Source organism: Ascaphus truei, chromosome 4, assembly GCF_040206685.1.
Source record: "Ascaphus truei isolate aAscTru1 chromosome 4, aAscTru1.hap1, whole genome shotgun sequence".
Lineage (NCBI taxonomy): Eukaryota > Metazoa > Chordata > Amphibia > Anura > Ascaphidae > Ascaphus > Ascaphus truei.
In genome coordinates, this window is record NC_134486.1 from 287,378,208 (window position 1) to 287,399,897 (window position 21,690).

Sequence of the window (21,690 nt, forward strand, 5' to 3'; positions counted from 1 at the left end):
CAAGTTAGATTGTAAGCTTTTCGGGGCAGGAACTCCTTTTCATAAAATTTTACTTTTATATCTGAAAGCATTTCTTCCCATTGTGTTATTTGTATTTGTTATTTATATGATTATCGTGTATTACTGCTGCGAAGCGCTATGTACATGAATGGCGCTGAATAAATAATGATATACATATATACAAAGGGAGCAGAAAAGAGTGACTACAGTGAAAGCGGGCACCGGGCGCAGAGAGGGCGCCGGGCGCAGAGAGGGCGCCATACGAGAACAGCTGAAAGATGAAGTGACATGGGGCCGCATACTGGATCTTAACAGGTAATAGTTGTGGGTGAGACCGATAGGGTTTCACGCTTATATCTCTGTACAAGGCGGACATTTAGTGTATGGTATAACCAGCAGTCTAGGTATGTAGGAAAACCAACCTAGTGACTGGGCTCAGACCATCAGTCATTTTATTTTAACAATTTCAATTAAGCATGAAGAATGAAACCTTGGTTACTCTTCTTCTCGTCCCGGACACAGGCCTACAGATTAAATTGCCCGGTGTGTGCATGAGTGCTGGAAGCGGGATGCAGGGGGGGGGGGGGGGGGGGAAAGAAGGGTGCTGAGTGTATACATTTTGGCAATGTATGTATCCTAGTTTCTACGTATATGTCCCTGCACTCCTGGGCTTGTGCCAGGGCTACGATTTACCTCGATGTGCGCCTTGGTGATGAGCCAGGGCCTGTGTGCCAACATCTTGTTCAGCTCCCCCAGATTGCGCAGTTTTTGCGGGGCGTTTTCCAAGCCCTTCAGCCACTTTTGGTCTCCTCCGACATGAATGAAGTCGTTGACGTGCAGGTTCACAAGGTAGGAACATTGATGCCTGGCTGCGGCCTGAAAGACATAGGGACGATAAGCACAATAGACAATGGACTTGTGCTCCTGTATGTTCCTAGTACCAGCAAACATCATACTGCGCGGAAGGCACATGTAATATAAACAACTATATGCTGGATTTTACAACTTGCTTCATGGGTTACAAAAGCGCTTGCTAATTTATGCTCCCAAATGGTCCCTTTCAGTTGCATTCTCACAATCCTCATCTTATTGCAGGGTCTCCAGCAGCAAATGCCAAAGCAAGGGGGCGATTCGCCACCCACGATGCGTGTTGTCTATCACATGCCGGGCCCAGCGTGAAGTGCAACAGCATTCAGGTCCATGGGCAGAGAGGTTTTGTGTCACTGCCCCTCCAGATATATGCGCTCACCATAATTCCAATGTAGTGCTGATAACACGCGGGCAATGGGCCGTCCATTTGCAGTAGATAGTGTTGAGTCTTTAGGAAGCTTTCCAAGTAGTGGGGGTGAAAAACCATCAGCAGGGTGATATTATCCAGGCGACCCAAATCCGTGAAAGCGTCAGCAAACACCGTGTGTATATTTGAATCTTCATTTCCCACTTGCATAATCTGGAAAAATGACGAGGAATACAGTTTGGATTCAGAAGCAGGAGATGGTGTTATGGATGTCGGATTCAGGCTGTGCAAGTTTATAACCGTACACAGGAAACATTTAGCGGCTTGTGACAGACATCTCTGCTGCCGGGATGAGCCTTTCACATCATATGAAACATCATTTTACTTGAATAAGCAGCAGTAACTAGTGACTAAATTATTCAGGAAGCAAAATATATCCTGTGCCATCTTATTCCCGTTTCATTAAAAGGGATCTTCTATTTGAAGATTTAGACACCTCCTTAGTCTCTGCTATTACAACTATGAGCGTATGTTCATCATTAACAATCTGCGCTAAAAATCCATTTGCAAATATACATCTGAACGCTACTATATTAGCGAATGGGTGAACGTGCACTTTCCACTATATAGAGCACATCCTACATTGGAAAAGATCATCAACACAGGCAATATTAATAATTATTTTTATCAACACTAAGTGTATAACCAAATGTGGCAAGAAACACTCCAATAAATGGATTGTTGATGTATTGAATAAAATATTAATGCTAATTAAATCCATTGCAAAAGCTACAGCTTAAAGTAAAGTGTGGTACATTTATCCCTGGAAAAGTTGCTGGGGCTATAGTGAAATACGACATTGCGCTGATGGCCTCTCAAGTCACGGGAGATTTCATTACGCCTGAATATCCAATTTTACTCCAAACAAAAATGCATTCAGATAAGAAACATCCACCAACCTCTTCTTCGGGGATGAATCTGCTGGGTCCTTGTCCTACCGGCCGAGGAATTGTAATTCCCAGCTCCTAGAAAAGAGAGAGAAAAAGACTTTTCTGTTAACTGGACAAAAACTGCACATAACTGCGTAGCGCTACAACTCTGACAAAAAGCTTCAACGTGGCAGAAATGGGGACACGGTGCAAAGACGTGAATCGGGGCGGGTTAGTCAAGTCGCAGAAATCTGCATACACATTTACAATAACATCGTTTGCAGGGTTCATTACATATACGACTTCCTAGTGGCGGGTCACATCACTGTCATTAGGAAGGATGCAGCACGCAATCAATCAGTTCACTTCTGTGAAAGCAGACAGCCTGTACCCATTCATTTACCCCTCCTTCATTAAAGGAGACCTCCGTTACCGTGATGCAAAAACGGGACACGTTTGGCAGACATATGCCGAGATTATAGTGCAGGCGCATGCGACATTGCGCACACAGATGTGACTTCCTCAATGAGGCCCCCCCGTAGTGCGTGCGAGCAGAGCGACTGCGCAAATATTGAAAATACAATTCAAATGGGTTTTTTTTCGTGCGACAGCCGCATCATGTGAGCTGTTCCGCCACGCCTGCCGATCGCCTCCAGCCTAGGGCATGTTTGGCGCACGTGACGTCACGCATTGTAATCGCGGCCTAACAAAACGTGTGTTTCCTCAGGTCGGATACAAAATTCCATGAGCCAAATAGTCTCTTAAACAAGTTTAACATGTTTCCGCAGGCATGTACGGCACTGAAGGGGTTAAAGTCTGCGTGTGTCTTTATTCCGATCAATGCATTATCCTTTTGCATATTAAGCAGACCAGAGACACATGCAGGTTGGGGCATGTTGACAAAATGCAGTCTCCGGGTTTGGGCAAAGCCTGTTATTTTCACATGTGCCTGTTAATTTCCCCTAGTTTCCCCTAGTTTAGTTGCCCAGTGTATATACTGTACTTCTGTCACTGACACTGGGCAGTGCTCGGTAGAATAATACACGCATAAAGTAGTTCAGTTATAATGGGCTTCTGACCTGATTAGCATCTGAGACAGAGCAAGTGCTGGTGATATCATCATTCACTTCATTTGAACAAAGCAATTCTGTGCAAAGGAGCTATTGGTGCAATACATTTTAGAAGAGGAGTCAACAGTTTGTGCTGCATTAACCCATTCAGTGTCAAAACGAGCCTGCAATGAATTTTCAAACTGTGCGTTTATTCTATCCCACTCAATTATTTAGGGATCACCAAACAAGCGCAGAGGGCCTCCAACGTATGACTTTATTGGTGTGAATATATCAGCCTTCCCTTTCCGCATAGTCCGGCCAGTATATACTGCACATATATAGAGGCATAGAATAGCCGTGCAAACATGCTGCACAAATAACTTCCATGAGAAACCAAAATAAAGTGACTTCATCAAAACCCCAATCATTACCGATTCTTGTATCTGGGTTTTCTGGACGCTACATGTACCTCGCCCCCACAAGAAGGGTGGCCAGCAACACCCTGCAAATTGATATGTTAATAAAAGCGCCCCCCCCCCCCCCAGTAAAAAGGGGCATATGCCGTTTGGCAGATGAAGTGGAAGGCATTGAACAATGACTGAGTTACTTGCAAGATAACCCCCTCCTCCTCATTAAGTTGTGAAACAATAGAATTACTGTACTTGTACATACGACCCATATACCATACGTGCTGCAACTAGCGTATCAAAGTCTTTCTTCATGACGTGTTTGCAATACTGCAGAACGCCGCCGTCTCGGGAACAAAAGCGAAGAGTTTAGAGCAAAATACGCTCAGCCTTTAATAAAAATTCAACTAGAAAGATTCACCACAAACCATGGTTGGGAAAAGGGGGTATGAGAGAATGATTATGCCAGGAATCAAGGAAAAAAAATAAATACAATAATATATACTACATTGTAAAGGCACAAAGAATCGTACGTCACTGCCAAAACTGCAGACGTGACAAGAATCCCAACACTAGTTAAGATAAACATTACATCATGCAACAGAAGATATGGCTGTGTGGGATCTTCCTGCACAGCAAGGGTTAATGCTATGTTTTTCGGAGGGTACTGAACAGGTTAAAGGCTTGGTCACACAGCACAGGAGAGAACAACTGCAGATGTGTGGAAACAACCCTTTGTTTTGTGACAGGTAGGTATCGCTATTGTCTTTTGTGCTGACAAGCTGCCATCTAACAGCTGAACGCCCTTCATTCCAGTACAGCTATATGTTATTAGATCATTGGGAGAAAACCACTCCAGTTTCTCACAGTTTCTACTTGCCTCTTAAATATGATTAGAAAAAGCAAAACAAGGCGCACTACAAAATGTTCTGCTCTTCATTGGATCAGCGGCAGTAACAGCAGTCACTAAAAGCACAAGCCACATATGATCCCATCATGAATGTGAAATAGAGTACATAACTCCCTGTGTAATTTCAACCAGCTCTTCCACATCATAACAAGCAGAATCATGCAGTGAATTTAGGTTGAAGACAAGTCCATCAAATTTCCCTTTACAGTATCTATTTAGCCAAATCTGAGGTTCATATACAGTACAATATATACGGAGCTAAAGCCCTGCTCATTGTACAAAGGAATGCAAAAATGTACAAGATGCTGCGCGGACCATCGTGTTTGATGCCCAGGACATACCTGAAAACGAGAGGTAACTCTCAATGTATTACTTCCAGGTAAAAAAACATTTGATAAATAAATGTCTTGTGATCAGTCTCATCACCCAGGTGAGGTAATGTGTAAATTTCAGAAGAGACGTGTTACCATTTCACCAAATTCAATATGTGACATTTTAGGGATTCTGTGTAATGCATAAAATAGGTGCATATAGCGTGTTAAATTCAGGACCAGGCTCAAAATATGTCGCCTCGAACGCAATTTCGCTCATGTCAATGCAAACCGCTAAGAATCACAATTCTGCTGAGTCCTAACTACGGAGTTGAGCAGAAGTTCAACACCACTGCTCTTAATCATGATACCTTAGTTCCTGTAAAATTAAAGCTAAAGCATCCTACTTATACAGACTTGTCCATACATGTTCTAGCCATCAGAAGGTCAAACCCCACACATCATCATGTCAAAATCAGCACAAACAATCTATAATCCACAGAGGCCAACAATTGTTTTTTGTTTGCCACCGATTAAGTGTAAAGAGAAGATCAAAAAGGTAATTAGCCGTTAAATTAACATGTTATCAATATCTGGGTTGAATCTGTTGGTTGTACAGCCGCTGAACAACAATAACTACAATCTAAACTGCAACTGCCTTTGTGCGGCTGACGTGACACTGCAATGTTTATACTTTATCCAGACATACCTGACTGCACTGCAATGCACATCCCCTAGTAACTTAGTGTTAACTATGACTATATATTATTTATACAGAACGAGTGTATACACTGATAACCCATTCAGAGGCTGGGAGAGTTGCAATTCCTAGCAAAGTGACCCAATTGTTCTCCCATCGCTGAATGTGTTAATCAGCAATGTGGAAAAAAAACAAAATTGCAACAAAAACAAGCAAGCTACAGAAGAAACCATTAAAGCTGGAGGAGGGGGACAGGGGGAGTGGGGGGGGGGGGGGGGTAGGGGGAGTGGGGAGGGGGGGGGGGTAGGGGGAGTGGGGAGGGGGGTAGGGGGAGTGGAGTGTGTGTGTGGAGGGGGGGGGGGTAGAGAACTGGAGAAGCTTTCAATGAGACTGAAAAACAAGAGGAAGTGTCAAGCAGCAGCCACTGGGGCCAGGGAAAGGAGGATCCTGTGTCTACAGGAGAAAAGAAAGGAGCAGAATATTGTGGTCCAAGTATTAAACAGTACCCCCTGAGGGTGATCCGTGCCCAAAACAGGGAAGCCTTGACCATCATGCTTTTTGCTGAGCACATATATTGTGTCACTCGTCCCCTGCCATTCATCTGGTCTTACTCACCCCTCTAACTTGGAAAATGGGCTCCATGCCACTGCCAGAACAAAAAGAGACCCTCTTCCTCTCAACTTAACAGTTAACGATTCCTGGTGCACTGCAGGCATGTGGTTACCAACAGACGGTTATCCTCAAGTGAGCCAATGAGGCTGCTAAGCCCAAAGTCCATCAGTGCAAGCACATTTCCAAAGCCTGCAGGGTGATCACAGGTCCTGCACACATTGCGTCACATTATTACTCTGGCGCAAGGCGACCAATAGAGCTTTTGTTTTCGTGTTAGCTGAATGCCATCAAATGAATGGCCCCATCCTACGGGTAACCCAACTAATGCCGGGTCTGGCTGCAGTTGTCCCCAGCTGCTGCTGGACACATTAGCAGTCTTGATTGCCGTCGGATCATAGCCCAATGTAGGCAGCTAGACACAAGCACCAGTTGTATTACTACCGTGCAGGACACATACCCCTGCGATCACTGCAGCAGCTGCCCTACCATAGGAATCACTCCTGCTACCGACTACCCATCAACCAACCTCCTCACCCAACTTTTGGGCACCGGTTAAACAATCAAAGGATCATTAACTCACGAGGCGGGCAGTTCGTCAGCAATAGCCAAACCTACCGCTCTCTCTAGCACAACAACATGCCCCCGTCCCCCAGCAGCGCACCAACACCCTGCACACAATAGCCCTCAGTCCCAACGTGTAAAGCCCCCGTGCAGCGGGCGAAGAGGGGCTGACCACCATCCTCCTTACCTTGTTATTGCAGACCCCGCTGCACCGGCTGCATATGATCTCTGGCACCGACAAAGCCGCACGGGGGGATAACCTCATCCTCACCTGCGGTCACTGCACGCCGCCGGCTAGCACGCCGCACTCAGACAGGGACCTGTGTGTTAGCACTTGCAATGGATGACACAGCACAGTCTCTTTGTGATCGCTTGGATGGCAGGGGTTTTACTTCCCAAACCAAACAAAGGGACTATCTTTTCCGAGAGGATAGTGATTCTGCAAAAGAGTCAACTTGCTCTTGTTTTATTCGCTTCTATGGAGAATTGCACTTGAAATAGAAATAGCAGAGAGCCTCTTACAGTGTATTATCTAGATGTTGCTGTACTTCCTCTTTGTTTTGCAGCACCCCCCTTCACAAGCGCTATATGCAATATATAAAGTCAGCTCTGGCTCCCGGACTGGCCCCCTTGTCACTGCCCCCCTCTCGCGCACACAAGACACCGAATCCTGCACTGCTCTGAGCTTAATAAACACGCCTGAGCAAAGGGGGGGCAGGGGGCGTGGAACGCTACTCTTCCCAGCCACGCCCCTTTTGGAGGGGGCTCGACCAATAGGAGGCGGCTTCCAGCTACAGAGCATGGCTACCGCAGCCAACCAGAGAGGGAGGGTGGAAGCTGGTATGGGGTGTGTGGGCGTGGAAGATCCTTGCCGTTCTGACGTCATGGGGGCGGGGCTTTTAGCCTGTGAAAAACAAGAGGCAAGAAGCTCTGCAAAACAGCAGGCTCTGTAAACACTTTGTTTTTCCCTTCTAATGTTTAACCTGTTTGGTGCTGGAACGTGTCTGCCATGCAAGTCCATGATCATTGCTTTTGCAGGGCAGCTCCAGCACCGAAGGAGTTATTGTTTTTTCCTCCCTTTATGGAGTTCACATCTCAAAAAAAAAAAAAAAAGTCTTCATGTATAATGAATAACAAGTATGAAAAGGGTTCTTGTTCTGTGTGCAAAAACATATTTATCACACGCTTGTATGCAAAAAAATATGTACACTTATGTCAGAGAAGCTGTGTGCAAAAACAACCAATTTAAGGGGGTAAAAATACAGTTCCCTTATTGTGTGGTTTATAATCCAGAGGCCTCAGCAGAAGGAATTAAAATTGCTGCGGCCCAGCCAGAAAAACTGAGATCTTTAGACTTAGAAGAACATAGGGTACACAGAATAAGACCTGCTCACGACTGATCCTCTGACGGCTGATTAGTTTTCCTATTTAATCAATGGCCAGTATTTAATGTGTGCGTTTTCTGCCCTGAACATTCAGTATTACTTGCGTTGTGATGGCCAACGGTTTCTATGGCGCAGTATCATGGCCATTTTGTTACTTTCTGATCATCTTGATGCTATAATAGGATGATCATTCTTTCCCAGTGGAAAACGGGACCACTGTTGCACATGCACGAACGCCCTGCGCCAACTGCAAGAGCTGGCCACGCATGTCAGCTGCGGCTCTCACCGGCAGTGCATTCGCAATCGGCACGGGCAGTTCACGCATGCATGGTCAACTCGTGCCAGCCGCGCATGTGCCAACGGCAAAAAAAGGAACGTTCTGGCACTTATTTTTTTTTCTTTTAAAAGTCGTCATTACACCTGAACAAAATGCCGAAAACCGGGACAATCCCGGCAAAACCAGAACATCTGGTCACCCTACGATATAAGAACCTATGGGTTGGAAGTCAGGGACATAACTGTAAAGGATAAAATAAAATGACTCATCATTTTAGAGGAACTTGCATCAATCTCGTGTTGCCTGGGGCTGGAAGTAGGTGCGCTGCAGGTACGGATACGAACATGAAAACGCTTCGTCTTCACACTCTGCCTTTTTTTTTTTGTTTTAAACTGGCAAAAGTAGTCAACTGACTTGCAATGGCTTTTCTTGCCTGCCTGATTTCCAAAGGCCAATGCCACAGCACAAAGCAGGTTTTCGGATGATGCCATGCGTGAGCCTTATCTGAGACAGCTGCTGGACTCAACCAGTTTCCAAAGAAACTCGCTACTTGTCATGATTTTACTAGTACGTACCAAGTACAAAGTGAAGGCCGATTACACACTTGGGCCCAGATCCACAAAGCCCCCTTGAGTAAGGTTAACGCCACATTAAGTGACTTAACGTCAAGTTAACACGAACAGTGTATCTTCAAAGGATAATAACTTAACGTTACGCCAAGTTCTCTCCCGTAAACAGCACAGCGGTAACAGACGTTTGTGATGACATGCCAATGCTTTGCAAATATGGTAGAACATCGCATGCCCACAAGTCTGTTAAGGGGTTAAATAACATAACGTTAAGTCCCTGTGGTCACCTTGAGTGCCCTGGGACATAGCTACTACATCATGGGTTCTGTGCTCCATGAGATAGTAGCTACATCCCCACGAAAAATGGTCATTGTTTTAGCGGAGCTTGCGTCAAATCTGAAGTGATGGCTGACGGATGGGGGATGACGGAGCGGTCACAAGTGGCGGAGGGGTCACAGGCAGCCTGGCCCCGCAGGTTTCAAAGGGTTAAGTTATGGCGTTACTCCCATCCAGACATGGAAATAGGGCTTTTGCCGTTTCTGGATAGGTATAACAGGAGTCAGGTGGCAGCACTCGAAACAAATTCAAGTAACACTGCCGCGAGGACTTGAAGGGATTGAACCGTCCACATCAGTCACATAAGAAAATCAGCACTCAAATGGACTGGAAACTTGCTTTAACTTATTGGTCAACGTTCGGGGATAGATGCAACGCCAGCGTTGGGCAGAATTTAAATAACACAGCGGTATGTCCCGCGATTATTTCACTTCTCTCTTTCCACTTCTGCAAAACCCCTAATTTTGGAGTCGTGATTTTATGCAAATCTAGGAGTTGCTCTGATCCAATTAATGGAAGATAACACCGCGTTATGCTACAATAACGTGATGCCTCTGTATAGGCCGAGCTGTATTAACTTGGAGGATATTATGTTCACTCAAGGAATATAACGTCTGTCCCTGTTTTAGGTAATGTTAGGTTATGAGCCCGTATTTAACAGCTTTGTGGATCTGGTCCAATATAGTTCCAGTCCTGTTTGCACTTCTTACAGTAGTTGTAAAGTCAGTGTGACGGCAAAATGTGCCAGGAGGTGTGCCCCTGTATGGTCATATTACCCACTACCATGAAGTAATCGCGCCCCTCCTGATTACTCCATAGCACACACCACTTTCTCACAGATGGATAGATACATGTTCCACACACTTCACCGGAAATAATTCTAGATAAAGACTACCCTGAAATGTGTAAATAAAGATTACACATTCCTATTTACCAATGGGATAAAGTGTCAATCAGGAGTTTTATACTGTATATTCGTATTCAACACAAAATGCAAAACAAACTTGTGGTTTATACAGCATCAATTGATAAAAACAAAACATTTAGCCAAAAGGTTTCAACATATGAGTTGTTGCACGAATAAAACCCAATAAAAACATTAGAATATCAGCATGACTACGAAATTCTGTTCCCGAGTGCAACAGAGATACTGCTACCGGTTTCTATTGAATCAAACCCCTGCTTATCTATGAAAATCCTTGAATTCTATGAGGCTTACTGATGCTATAATTCAGTGAAACTAATGCCTAATCAGGGTAACTCGCATAGTCTGAGAGATATCTAAACCAGTGAACATGGAGTCTCAGGCTTTCTGTAGCAGCACATTTTACCTAGGGGAACGAATAGCATATTTTAATACCCCATACACTTCTAGCAGCAAAGAGGGGTTTGCGGTGGATGAAGATTATGCAAACTCCCTTCACTATCATAGTTACATTTCCCTTCAGTGTTAATGCAGCATTCCACGCTGATTGCAATTTTGTTGCCATTTTATTTTTAAATTAATTTAATGTTGCTTATTTTTTTTTAAATCTGATGCTTTGTTCAGGAGATATAAGCATTTTAAATATTAAGTGTCCAGGAGGTTATAATGGAACTCTACCCCAGAGCCCAATGCTAGAGATAAAGACCAGCATGATTTAACACACCAAAAATGTATGTACAGAATAGGGTTAAGTAACCCAGCTGGACTAAAAGGTGCTTCCCTCTTGTGTTCTGTTCTCATGATATAGTTCTGCAGAAGGTCAGCTATTGGAGCAGCAGAGGAAGGGTGTATGATATATTCTTTCCTTGCCAAGACTCAACACTCGCTGTGCATATCATCCTGATTTGACATCAGCCTTTGCATTTCTCTCCCCCGCCTCCCCCCACCCCAATCTCCAAACAATTCCTGGCCTTTCAACTTTGCTTTGTATTGGAAAAAAACATACTCACAAAAGTAGCCCTAAGCATACGACACAGGGATACCAGATAGAGAATTAAAGTGATCATGTTTGTCCCTTTTCTTTACAAAGTGATTCACGGGCCTGCAATCTTTGGCTGTGCAGGGCTCTCTAACAAGTGTGTTCAAGATGTAAAGCCAGTAAAGTTAGAAACGGAGCACAAGCTGTAGATTTCGGAGGATGGCTTCAGCCTATGTAGGCATTGTTGACCTATTTTTTTTTATTTTTTAAACAAGGCAATCAAAAGGCGTATGCATGTAGAGAAAATAAGTTCCCCTTAAAATATCGCCACAAAAAGTGTATAAGAACAACGCATTGCGTCCGTGCTTACTTAAAAATAATACAGTTATACAAAAAAATACCTAACACTGCTTTTATTGCTCCTTGTAAAAGATACAATATGTATTTTTTAAACAGACAGCAAAAAAGCATTACTACAACAAAATAGAAGCAATGTTCTGCACTCCAGAAGACAAAGCTAGCAAATACAAGTAGACTTTGTATATGTTACAGCATTAACAAAGATAATAATAATAGTAGTGAAAAGTATATATATTATGTAACCCCCTTTCCCAATGACTAAGGAAACTACGCAGACTGCTATACCTGTTTGCTCACAGGAGGCCTAAGCCTCCACCGCTGGGAGCTTGGGGTGAGTATCTCCTTTTCAGCGCAGCGCCTCAACCTATGAGGAATCCAAGCATTGGCGGGATAGTCCCTCATAGGAACCAATCACAGTGATGAATAACACACACACGCACACGGTATAGAACAAATATTTACTGAACACAACCATATACAGGCATACCCCGGTTTAAGGACACTCACTTTAAGTACACTCGCGAGTAAGGACATATCGCCCAATAGGCAAATGGCATCTCGCGCATGCGCCTGTCAGCACGTCCTGAACAGCAATACCGGCTCCCTACCTGTACCGAAGCTGTGCGCAAGCGAGGAGACTATAGAGCCTGTGACATATGCGTTATTTACATCAGTTATGCACGTATATGAGGATTGCAGTACAGTACATGCATCGATAAGTGGGGAAAAGGTAGTGCTTCACTTTAAGTACATTTTCGCTTTACATACATGCTCCGGTCCCATTGTGTACGTTAATGCGGGGTATACCTGTAACTAACTACAGTGTACATCCAATGTCCCAACACTTGATGATTTCCCCCCAAAGTACTGAGGGTGCGGTGGCACCAATAACCTGGTGTCCTTCCAAGTCAGTCCCACCCAAGTGTGAGGAAGCGTTACCCCTGTGAACCGTTGGTGCACAAATACCTTCCTGGGTACTCCGGTACCGCTAGTGGAATAAGGATCAGTCAGGTCCCATGCAGCATGGCCTCCGACATCAATCCCCTCACTCGTTAGGATCCTGATCTACCTCGTGGGTGAGCTCCAGCTGGAGTGTCACGAAAATGTCTGTGGCCTTTGGTCTGGTCCTAGACTGCAGGACACCGCGTGGCCGTCTGGTCACCGGTGCAACAGCACTACTGTGTACTAAGTGCAAAGAGTCCCTGTCTGGGGCCTCCCCTACAATACTCCGCTGGAGTGACCCAGGGCCTAGCTGGGGCCTAAGGGGGCAAGCCTAGACCTAGTCCAGGGGCACTGCTCCCTGGACACTAGCTGCTCTCTTGCCGCCCTCCGTCAGACTCCCTTCGCGTGCTCCCCGCAGCGGAGGATATCATGTCTCTCCTTCCTTGCAGTCTCTCATTGGTGTGGCCCCATGTGATTCCCTCCACCCAGAGGATACTGGGACATGTGTCCGCGGCCACATGTGCCGAGCTATACAAAATGGCCACCACGCTGCGCATGCGCCGCCTCGCAGAACTGTGCATGCGCACCCAACTAAGATGGCTGCCCCCTGCACACCCGATAGAGTGCAGTGCTCCGGCGGCACAAAATAGCATAGCAGTTCTCCCTCACCGGCGGTACGGAGGGGGACTCTGCTACATCATTTTTAAAGCAACAATGTTCTTGCAATGCAATACAAATTCCAAGCCCATCTGTCAGCTAAGGGAATAAAGTCTATTTAATGTAGTGAGAAACAACTTTTGGAAATGCATTGAGAAATAATACTCTGTACCATTAATTCAAGAGAGAACAAGACAGGCAGTGTAAGTGCTGGACACTGAAATGTGTAGGATAGCTAAAACCTGTCCGGGCATGTTGACATGTGTTCAAATGTTATTGAACAGACAGTGCTGTAATTCTGAGAAAAGAGGAAAAGGGTAGGACTGCATTTCAACAAGGGCTCCAAGCCCCGCTATATCCAGAAAATAAAAGGTGTATAGGAGATTTTGAAATCCAGATGTGAGGTCAGCAAAGTTTGCACCTGTTTTGTTCCCTTTGTTTTTCCAACCCGAGCCATTTAAAACGTTGATACTCTTGGAACAAAAATCGCTGGTATTTACTTTTCAATGCTCGGGAGAGCCCTTATTGCTGAAGATAATTTATATTTCACTAGCTGAAAGTATCTGGCGTTGCTCGAGAAATCTAAGAAACCAAAAATTACTGAGATTTATAAATGGATAATGTCATTTTTTTTGTTTGCGGCTTCCTATTGGCCCGCGGGACCTGTAAACCGCTAAAAGTATGTTGCGTGTCCAACCAGGGCTGCAACCTGCTGCCCATTCAGATGTCAGCATCTCGGGGAGCAGGGGGTCCACTGAGCTGAAATTGAAGCGGTTCAGTCCTGAGACACTCTGCTTCAAACATAGTAAAAAAAAAAAAAAAAAAAAAAAGAAGAAACACTTTAAACATGGCACTGCCATTTGTTCATTGTTATCCCAGTAGGGATTGCTCATTTAGTTGTTAGAAGAAAAAAAAGTGGTGAAAAGTGAACCAAGCATCCCGATTGGCTGCCAGGTTTAAGTTCCAAACAAGTTCTAAGCCAAATGAAAATGAATATTGTGATGTATTTGTGTTATTGTTCCTTTTACCAAATTTTTTTTTTAAAAAAGGAACGCAAATGGCAGAGCAGCTACTGTACTTAATCACTTAAGTGCTTCATTTTACTGTATCTCCATGAAACGTTGCTCTGTGGAACTTTACTGTTAAAGCAGCATTCCCCCCTACGCTTAACTCGGTGGTACGCAAACAATTCGAGCTGCGCTCCCCCCCCTCCCAATGCTCGCACCCCCTAACCTCTTTTGCCGGCGTGAATTGACGCCTGCGGTGTCTTGTGACATCACGTGACCCCGTGGCGTTATGGCAACGGACGACATTTGATGATGCGTTGCTATGGGGACGCGTCACACCAAGCGTCCGAATCCCGGCAAGTGAATTTGCAGAGGCCTCGCGCGATGCTCCGGCATTTAATTTAAATGCCTTGTGGAAGAGTGTAGGGCCTCTGCAACCGCCCGCGCCCCTCCAGAAAAATCTCACGTCCCCCAGTTTGCGCACCACTACCTTAACTAACCACCCCCCCCATTATTTTTACAGGTTCCCGAGATACTTACAGCTGAAGTTGCAGTATTACTTCCTGGTTTATAAAAGGGATTTGAAGGGCCGTCCAATAGGGAGCTGTGCCCGATAATGTTGCGGCTTCCTAGTGGTCCGAGATTTGGAAGTCATTTTGTTTTCCCTGGAGGGAGATTTGATCCCATTAAACCTCACTGGTAGGTACCTCAGAAAATAGTGGGGTTCAGCGCCACAGGACGCCCTGGTTCCTCGACTCCACCAGTTTTGAAGACAAAGTCCACTTCAGCTTGGTCGCTAATTCAACCTGTTTGTTGTCGACAGGGTTAACTTCCCTGACACTGCAATTGCATGCATATCTAGTGTAGCAGGGTCCCTTCCCCGGTCCCCGGCTCCCCTGCTTACTTCCGCTATAGCGGGGGAACAGTAAGAGGTTGCGGCAACTTGTGGCAGGCGACCCATTCGCCGAGGCTCCCGTAGCAGGGTGCCACCATCTTGGATTTAGTTGCGCATGCGCAGGAGACTCGCGCATGCACAGTGATAAGTGCAGCGGCAGCGGCCATTACAAACAGGTGCTCCGTGGGGACTACAACACCCAGCAGCCCTCGGGCTGCAAGATCACATGCCGGCCAATAGGGCTGCAGCTTCCCCTGCAGGGGGATATTGATACATTTGGTGCGTCTGAGACCACGCCAACCGGAAGGGTAGGGTGTGCGTGTGCAGGGTGTCGGTGGCCCCTCCACTAGGCCAGAGACCCCCCTTAGGCCCCAGCTAGGCCCCGACTCGCCTCAGCTTGTGGTTGCTACAGGGACAGGCCCATCAGTTAGGGACACTGCCCCTGTAGTACCAGTGTGAGGGACACAGGCAGGACGCGGCTGCATCCTGGCCTCCGGGGGTCTGGGACCAGACCACCCATGAAAGGACAGAGACTATCTTCATGGTGGGACACTCCAACCAGATACCACCCCACATGGAGGCCATCGCAGACAACGTCGCTGGATCAGCGGATCCCTTTCTTCAGTTGGTGTCACCGGGTGTTGGAGCACCCGGACGGTATACCTCAACAAGTGCACCAACTGTACACACATTAGTGGGGCAGCGCCGTCTCACACATTGGGCGGTTTGCTGCTTGTGGATACCAGGGTGGTTGGGTGCCCAAGGGCCCCTCAGTACTTTGGGGACTGTGTTATCAGGTGTCGACAGTGTGTTGGAGGGTACGGCCGTGTGTGGCCTAGTTGGTGGGACTGGTACCATTGTTATTGTATACCTGCAGTAAACTTGTCTTATACCACGTGTGTATTTCTTATATTGTCCTGTGATGAGGTTATCCAACACAGTTTAGATCCTGCCCAGATGGAGGCGCTGTCACCAGACGGATCAGGTACACCCCAGGCTTCCAGCAGCGGAGGTTCAGGCCTCCTGTGAGCCTCAGGTAACACCACACACACAGTAGCCGCCATATCTCCCATAGGGTGGGGGAAAGTGTGGTACACTTGAATTATCCATCTATATAATTTAAAAAAAATAAAAAAAATTATATATATATATATATATATATATATATATATATATATATATATACAGTATATATATATATATATATATATATATATATATATATATATATATTTATATTATCCTTGTGCCATGGCATTGTTACCCAAGACACAGGAATATTGACAAAGGGCTATTTTCCTTTAGTTTGTTACTTTAACGCCTATCCACAAATATAGTTATAAGTAAAAACATTGGGCAGAATCACATTAGCATATGCTCAGCGTCACGTTATTGTTATCACACTGCTCTGTCCTGGAGAAAACATGGCTTAACGTTGCGTTATTTGCCTTTGAAGATATGTGGCAAGTTAGTTAAATAACGTGACGTTAACCTGGAGTTTTGTAGATCTGTACCTAAAAATTGAGCTGGGTTCAACCGCTTCAACTGCAAGCACAAAACCACTCTATCACTCCTAGTATAGACTTGGTGTAGACTGTGTACCTTTGTAATAGACCAGCATGCGAGTTCTTCATGGTGAAATTATAGTGCGAGTACTGTCATGTTTCAGTATCTCTGTATCTCTGTATCAGTGGTCAAAATGGATGATAAGAATCTGTGGTACTGTGCTTGATTTGAATAAGATTTACATGTATTAATCATTGGGGCAAAGCTTTTTGAAGTGTGTTTTAGACAGATCTACGCAGTTTTTAAGCTATGGGATAGGAAGGGGGACAAGTTTTCTTAAATAAATCTCGCCTTTAAAAATAACCCTTACCATCATTACACATTGAACCCATTACATTATAGAATCTACAATGTAAATCAAAAACTCATGTAGATACGTTAAAAAGGTATCACACCCTACATCAAATCCTCACTTCCCCAGGACCGATATTAAACTACTAATGGAGTCCAGGATACTAGATAAACTACTTTTTGTACATAAAATGATTCTGCTCCCTTGCACAGGCATTTTCTGTGGGCCTAGAGGAGTTCCCTTTCCTTGGTCTGCTGCTGTTTTGATAAACATCCCTCTCCTCCCCTCCCCCTCCTCCTCCTCTCCCCTCAGAATATTAAGAATTGTGACCAACATTTGCACGTTTCAGATGGAATGTTGTCTGCTGAAAGTGATACATGAGGCCGGGCCTGCTGATAACATTATTTACACTGGGAGTACCATTAGCAGGAAAACAACAGATTCCATGTCATTTAGATTATGACTGATTAAACCCTTTGCTGCCAGAGGAGGCTGCAATGTATTGCTGTGCAGTCAAGAGGATTAAAGGTGCCGCCTCCCATCGCAATTTTAAAATGTAAATTTTATGTTGACGTAGTAAAAAAATAAAAATATACAAATACACACACACACACACACACACACACACACACACACACACACACACACACACACACACACACACACACACACACACACACACACACACACACACACACACACACACACACACACACACACACACACACACACACACACACACACACACACACACACACACACACACAAAAGAAAGTAACCCCTCTTTCAATTCCATGGTTTTCCTTCTCAGGACATACCAATCTTCTGTTCCTTAGCAGGTCTTAAAATGAGGTAAATACAACCTCAGATAAACAACAACAACATGACATATTACACCGTGTCATGATTTATTTAACAAAAATAAAGCCAAAATGGAGAAGCTGTGTGTGAAAAACTAAGTACACCCTTACTGCTTCCATAGGAATTAAGATGCTAAGTAGCAGACACCCACAGCTCCGCGGGGGAACTACAAACCCCAGCAGCCCCTGGGGCTGCACAACACATGGCCCACAGCAGCCAATAGGGCTCCCGGAATCCCCCTGCACCAGACTGATACATTTGGCACGCTCAGCAGGACCACGCCAGTCGGAAGAGAGAGCTGAATCCAGCAGGTAGTGTCTCAGAGCCAGTGGCTCTGAAACTAGGCCTAGTGTATTCACCCTTAGGCCCCAATTCACAGTAGCTTGTGGTTGCTGCAGGGAAGGATAGATATATATCAGATTTGATATTTTTATTTGCTATATGCTTTACGGTGAAGGGTTTTTCGTCACCTTTTTCACCCACCATAACTTATCTAATTGTGGTGAAAAAGGTCGAAACAGCTATCTGTGAGTAGGTTTACTGGCTATGCATCTTAACCCAGGCTGTGCTGAAAGCTATGTAATGCAGCGAGCATAAGCTTATAAGGGTTCCATTTAAAAATGTATTTGAGGCAAAAGGTGACAGTGTGCTCATTTGCATGTCATTTCCCAGAATCCCTTGCTGCAGTGGAAGCACTGTATAATAGGTGATAATGGCAAAAAGCAGGGTTGCAGACCTGTCTAAGACATGTGAATGTGCTCACAGATCTTTTTGTTGCTATATGCTATACAGTGGAGATTTCTTGTTGCCTTTTTCACCCACCATAACTTAAAATGTGATGTGGCGGATCGGCCATAAAAGTGTGGCGAATTTGAGTTTGCCAGCTCTCACAGTAAAATAAACTTTTTCCTGACGACGTGTGCTGGTTTCCGCTTTCTGAATTAGTCAACGAAGTGAACCAGCCTATTTTGATCTGGTTTAATACTGATTGGCCGGCGAAGCCGGCCAATTCAGTCAAACAGCAATTCTACTTGTTGCCAAGTAGAACAAAGAAAAACCAGTCAAACAAATATATAAGGGAATCAACAAGTGCACTGTAAAAAGTGCACTTAAAAAAGAAGGGTTAACTCAGAAGACCCCATGATGGGGGATACCGAGCAGAGCACCCCGCCTAACGCCCACTGGGAGGCAAACTCCGAAACCGTCCCAGCGGACTCGGCGTACGTGAACTCTGCCCGAATACGGGAGTGCACCAGCGCCCGGAACACTGCCACGATGTTAGTTGGGACCCCCTTCTCCAAACGCTGCTTCCTGGTCCTATAAATGGCTACCTTAGCCACTGCCAGGAGCAGGTTGACTAGGAGATCCCTAGGCTTATTGTCTCGGGACACTGGGCACCCAAAAATAAAATGAGGGGAAAAACCCAGCCAGAACTGCAGGAGAAGGCTCCTCAAGAAGGACAAGAGGGGCTGCAGTCTGGCGCAACTCAAATAAATGTGAAATACGGACTCCCGCTCGCCACAGAAAGGACAGGCGGCGGGGGAGTCCGTGAAGTGTGCCAAATACTCTCCTGTGCTCAGTGCACCGTGGAGGACCCTCCAACTCAAATCCCCGGCGGGACGGGGAACCAAAGCTGAATAGAGCTCTCTCCACCGGGGTCTCTCGCCCTCGGTCCCAAGAAATACCCGCCTCCAGATGGTATCTGGGCGGGTGACAAGGGCGAGGTAGTACACTATATGGAGCACCAGAGAATACAGGACTTTCCTTGGCATGCCGCGAAAACATGCCGGGGACATATCCCCCAACCTGCTGAGGTTGGGGGAAAGAGGAGCCCGAGGGGGTTGCCGTGGTTTGGGTTCCACGCAAAGATCCGGAGAGCTAGGATTGAAAGGTTGACAAGGCTCTCCGGTCTGCAATACCCCCTCGATGAAGGTGCGTGAGTCGGGGTGGATGGCTGGATGGATGGATCTTTAATCTCCTGGATCAAACGACGAGGGATGCGGGCAGTAAGCAGACCCATACGGGGCGCGAGCTCCTCTGCTCCTATCCAGTCCCGCCGCTCATAGTCCAGGAGATCCCCGACTCTGGTCACCTGCGCCAGGATTAGCCGGCGGCAAATAGAGGGTGTTTTGTAAAAAGGAGAGTACCTGGAACCTGCGAAACCCGTCCTTACATCCATTTACGTTTAGCGTACCGATGCTCAAAGCCATTGGTAATCAAGAGTCTTGCTTCCCATAGGCGCTCAGGGTACTATACCCCGAGAAGCCTTTACGTGCTCTCGCAACACTTTGTTAAACTTTAGGACCCGAGTATGTTCGATAGTCCCGGAAAGTTTGGCCTTGTGGTTAGCCTTGATGTATACTCTGAGAGAGTGGAGAATGACCGAAGCATCCTTCCACCTCTCAAGGGCCAACTGCACCTTCGTATGTCCGTGTCTACAGAGGGTATCATCCAGGAAACTATCTAGCTCCCGGGCAGGGATAATGGGGATCGAGGAGTCCACCGACTCCATGGTGCCAGAGGACTCCCCTCTGAGCCCCAACTCCCCAAGCTCCTCTTGGCTGGAGAATTCAAGACCCCCGTCCCTCTCTGCGTGGGCCTCTCTCAGCCCTAGATTGGATCCCCTCCTCGGTGTTTCCACGAGGGGGTCCACTGTGCTCTCCACCTCCATCCCCGAGTCAGGATGTTCAGGGGCAGCTGGTGGCGGCATGGCAGAGGCAGTGGTCTCCCGAGATTCCTCGGGGGCCACAGAAGCACACATGCCACGGGTGTTCGCATCACCCACGGGAGGGCACTCACCAACCGCGGGAGGGCCCTCACCATCCGCGGGAGGGCCCTCACCGTCCGCGGGAGGGCCCCCACCGTCCGCGGGAGGGCCCTCACCGTCCGCGGGAGGGCCCCCACCATCCGCGGGAGGGCCCCCACCATCCGCGGGAGGGCCCCCACCATCCGCGGGAGGGCCCCCACCATCCGCGGGAGGGCCCCCACCATCCGCGGGAGGGCTCTCACCAACCATGGGGGGGCACTCCTTAGCAAGGGCTTCATAGGGAGGGTCCTTCCCAGCATTCACTCCCAACAAAGTGCCTGCCCAAAACTCTGCACCAAGAGGGTTCAGGTCAGACAACTCCCAGATGTAATCGGAAGTGCTCACCACAACACCCTCCAAACCCTCATCCACGGGGGTCAGCCCTAACCCATCTCCTTCCTCTGGTGACGCAAACCGGGGCTTTTTATCCCTATGTGCGTCACCCGAAGGCGGTACAGCCGGAGGGGGATCTTGGCTGGCTCTGAAGATAGGTGCACTCGGCATGTCAAATTCACCGAAGTACAATTCTCCAGGGGATGCTCTCCAACCGAGAGGGGCGCTGGGAGGCTCCCCAACGTCCCCAGAGGCGTCGGGTACCTCCAGCTGCATTCCCTCCAGAAATTCGAGGGGGGGGGGCTGAACATTTGTGGGATCCGGCTTACACTGGTTAATCCCAACCAGTGGGCCGGACAGGACCACCTTGTGCGGAACTGATTTTTCTTTCCGCTTCCGAGACTTCAGAGGGTAAACGTAATATGGTTCACCCTCAACCTCCTCAATCACCCTCTTATTGGTTTTTGATTTGCTCTTCCTGGGGATTGATTTCCCAGGAGAGGATGCCGCTGTCTCCATAGCAGGAGTTTCCTCCCGCTCCCCTTCACCCTGTACGGTGCTTACAATGGGGTTAGGGGGTTCTTGGGGGGGGGGACAGCGACAGAGGGTGACTGTTGTGGGGTGACTTTGTTCTTCCCCCTCTTTTTTGGGAGGAGAGGTTCAGATGTCACTGTTTGAGTTGCGACAGTGACATCTTCTGTGGTCCCAGGGGGGACCTGGGCCCTTGAGATCTTTTCCTTCTCCCTCTGTTCTTTGGGGAGAGGTTCAGATGTCACTGTTT

General features: G+C 46.7%; 1 protein-coding gene across 5 annotated transcripts in view; it reads right to left on the reverse strand.

Annotated features, from left to right (window-relative positions):
* Positions 1-21,690, reverse strand: part of SESN1 (sestrin 1) — a 268,236-nt gene that overhangs the window by 8,354 nt on the left and 238,192 nt on the right. For 2 of the 5 annotated variants that reach the window (XM_075597581.1, XM_075597585.1), the window contains exons 2-4: positions 2,197-2,262; positions 1,250-1,450; positions 694-876 (exon numbers count right to left, since the gene is read on the reverse strand). In XM_075597581.1, coding sequence (XP_075453696.1) covers positions 694-876; positions 1,250-1,450; positions 2,197-2,262 — 450 coding nt within the window. Of the gene's footprint in view, positions 1-693; positions 877-1,249; positions 1,451-2,196; positions 2,263-6,161; positions 6,286-6,906; positions 7,399-21,690 lie in introns of those variants that run through there. The other 3 variants (XM_075597582.1, XM_075597584.1, XM_075597583.1) reach the window with 3 other exon arrangements.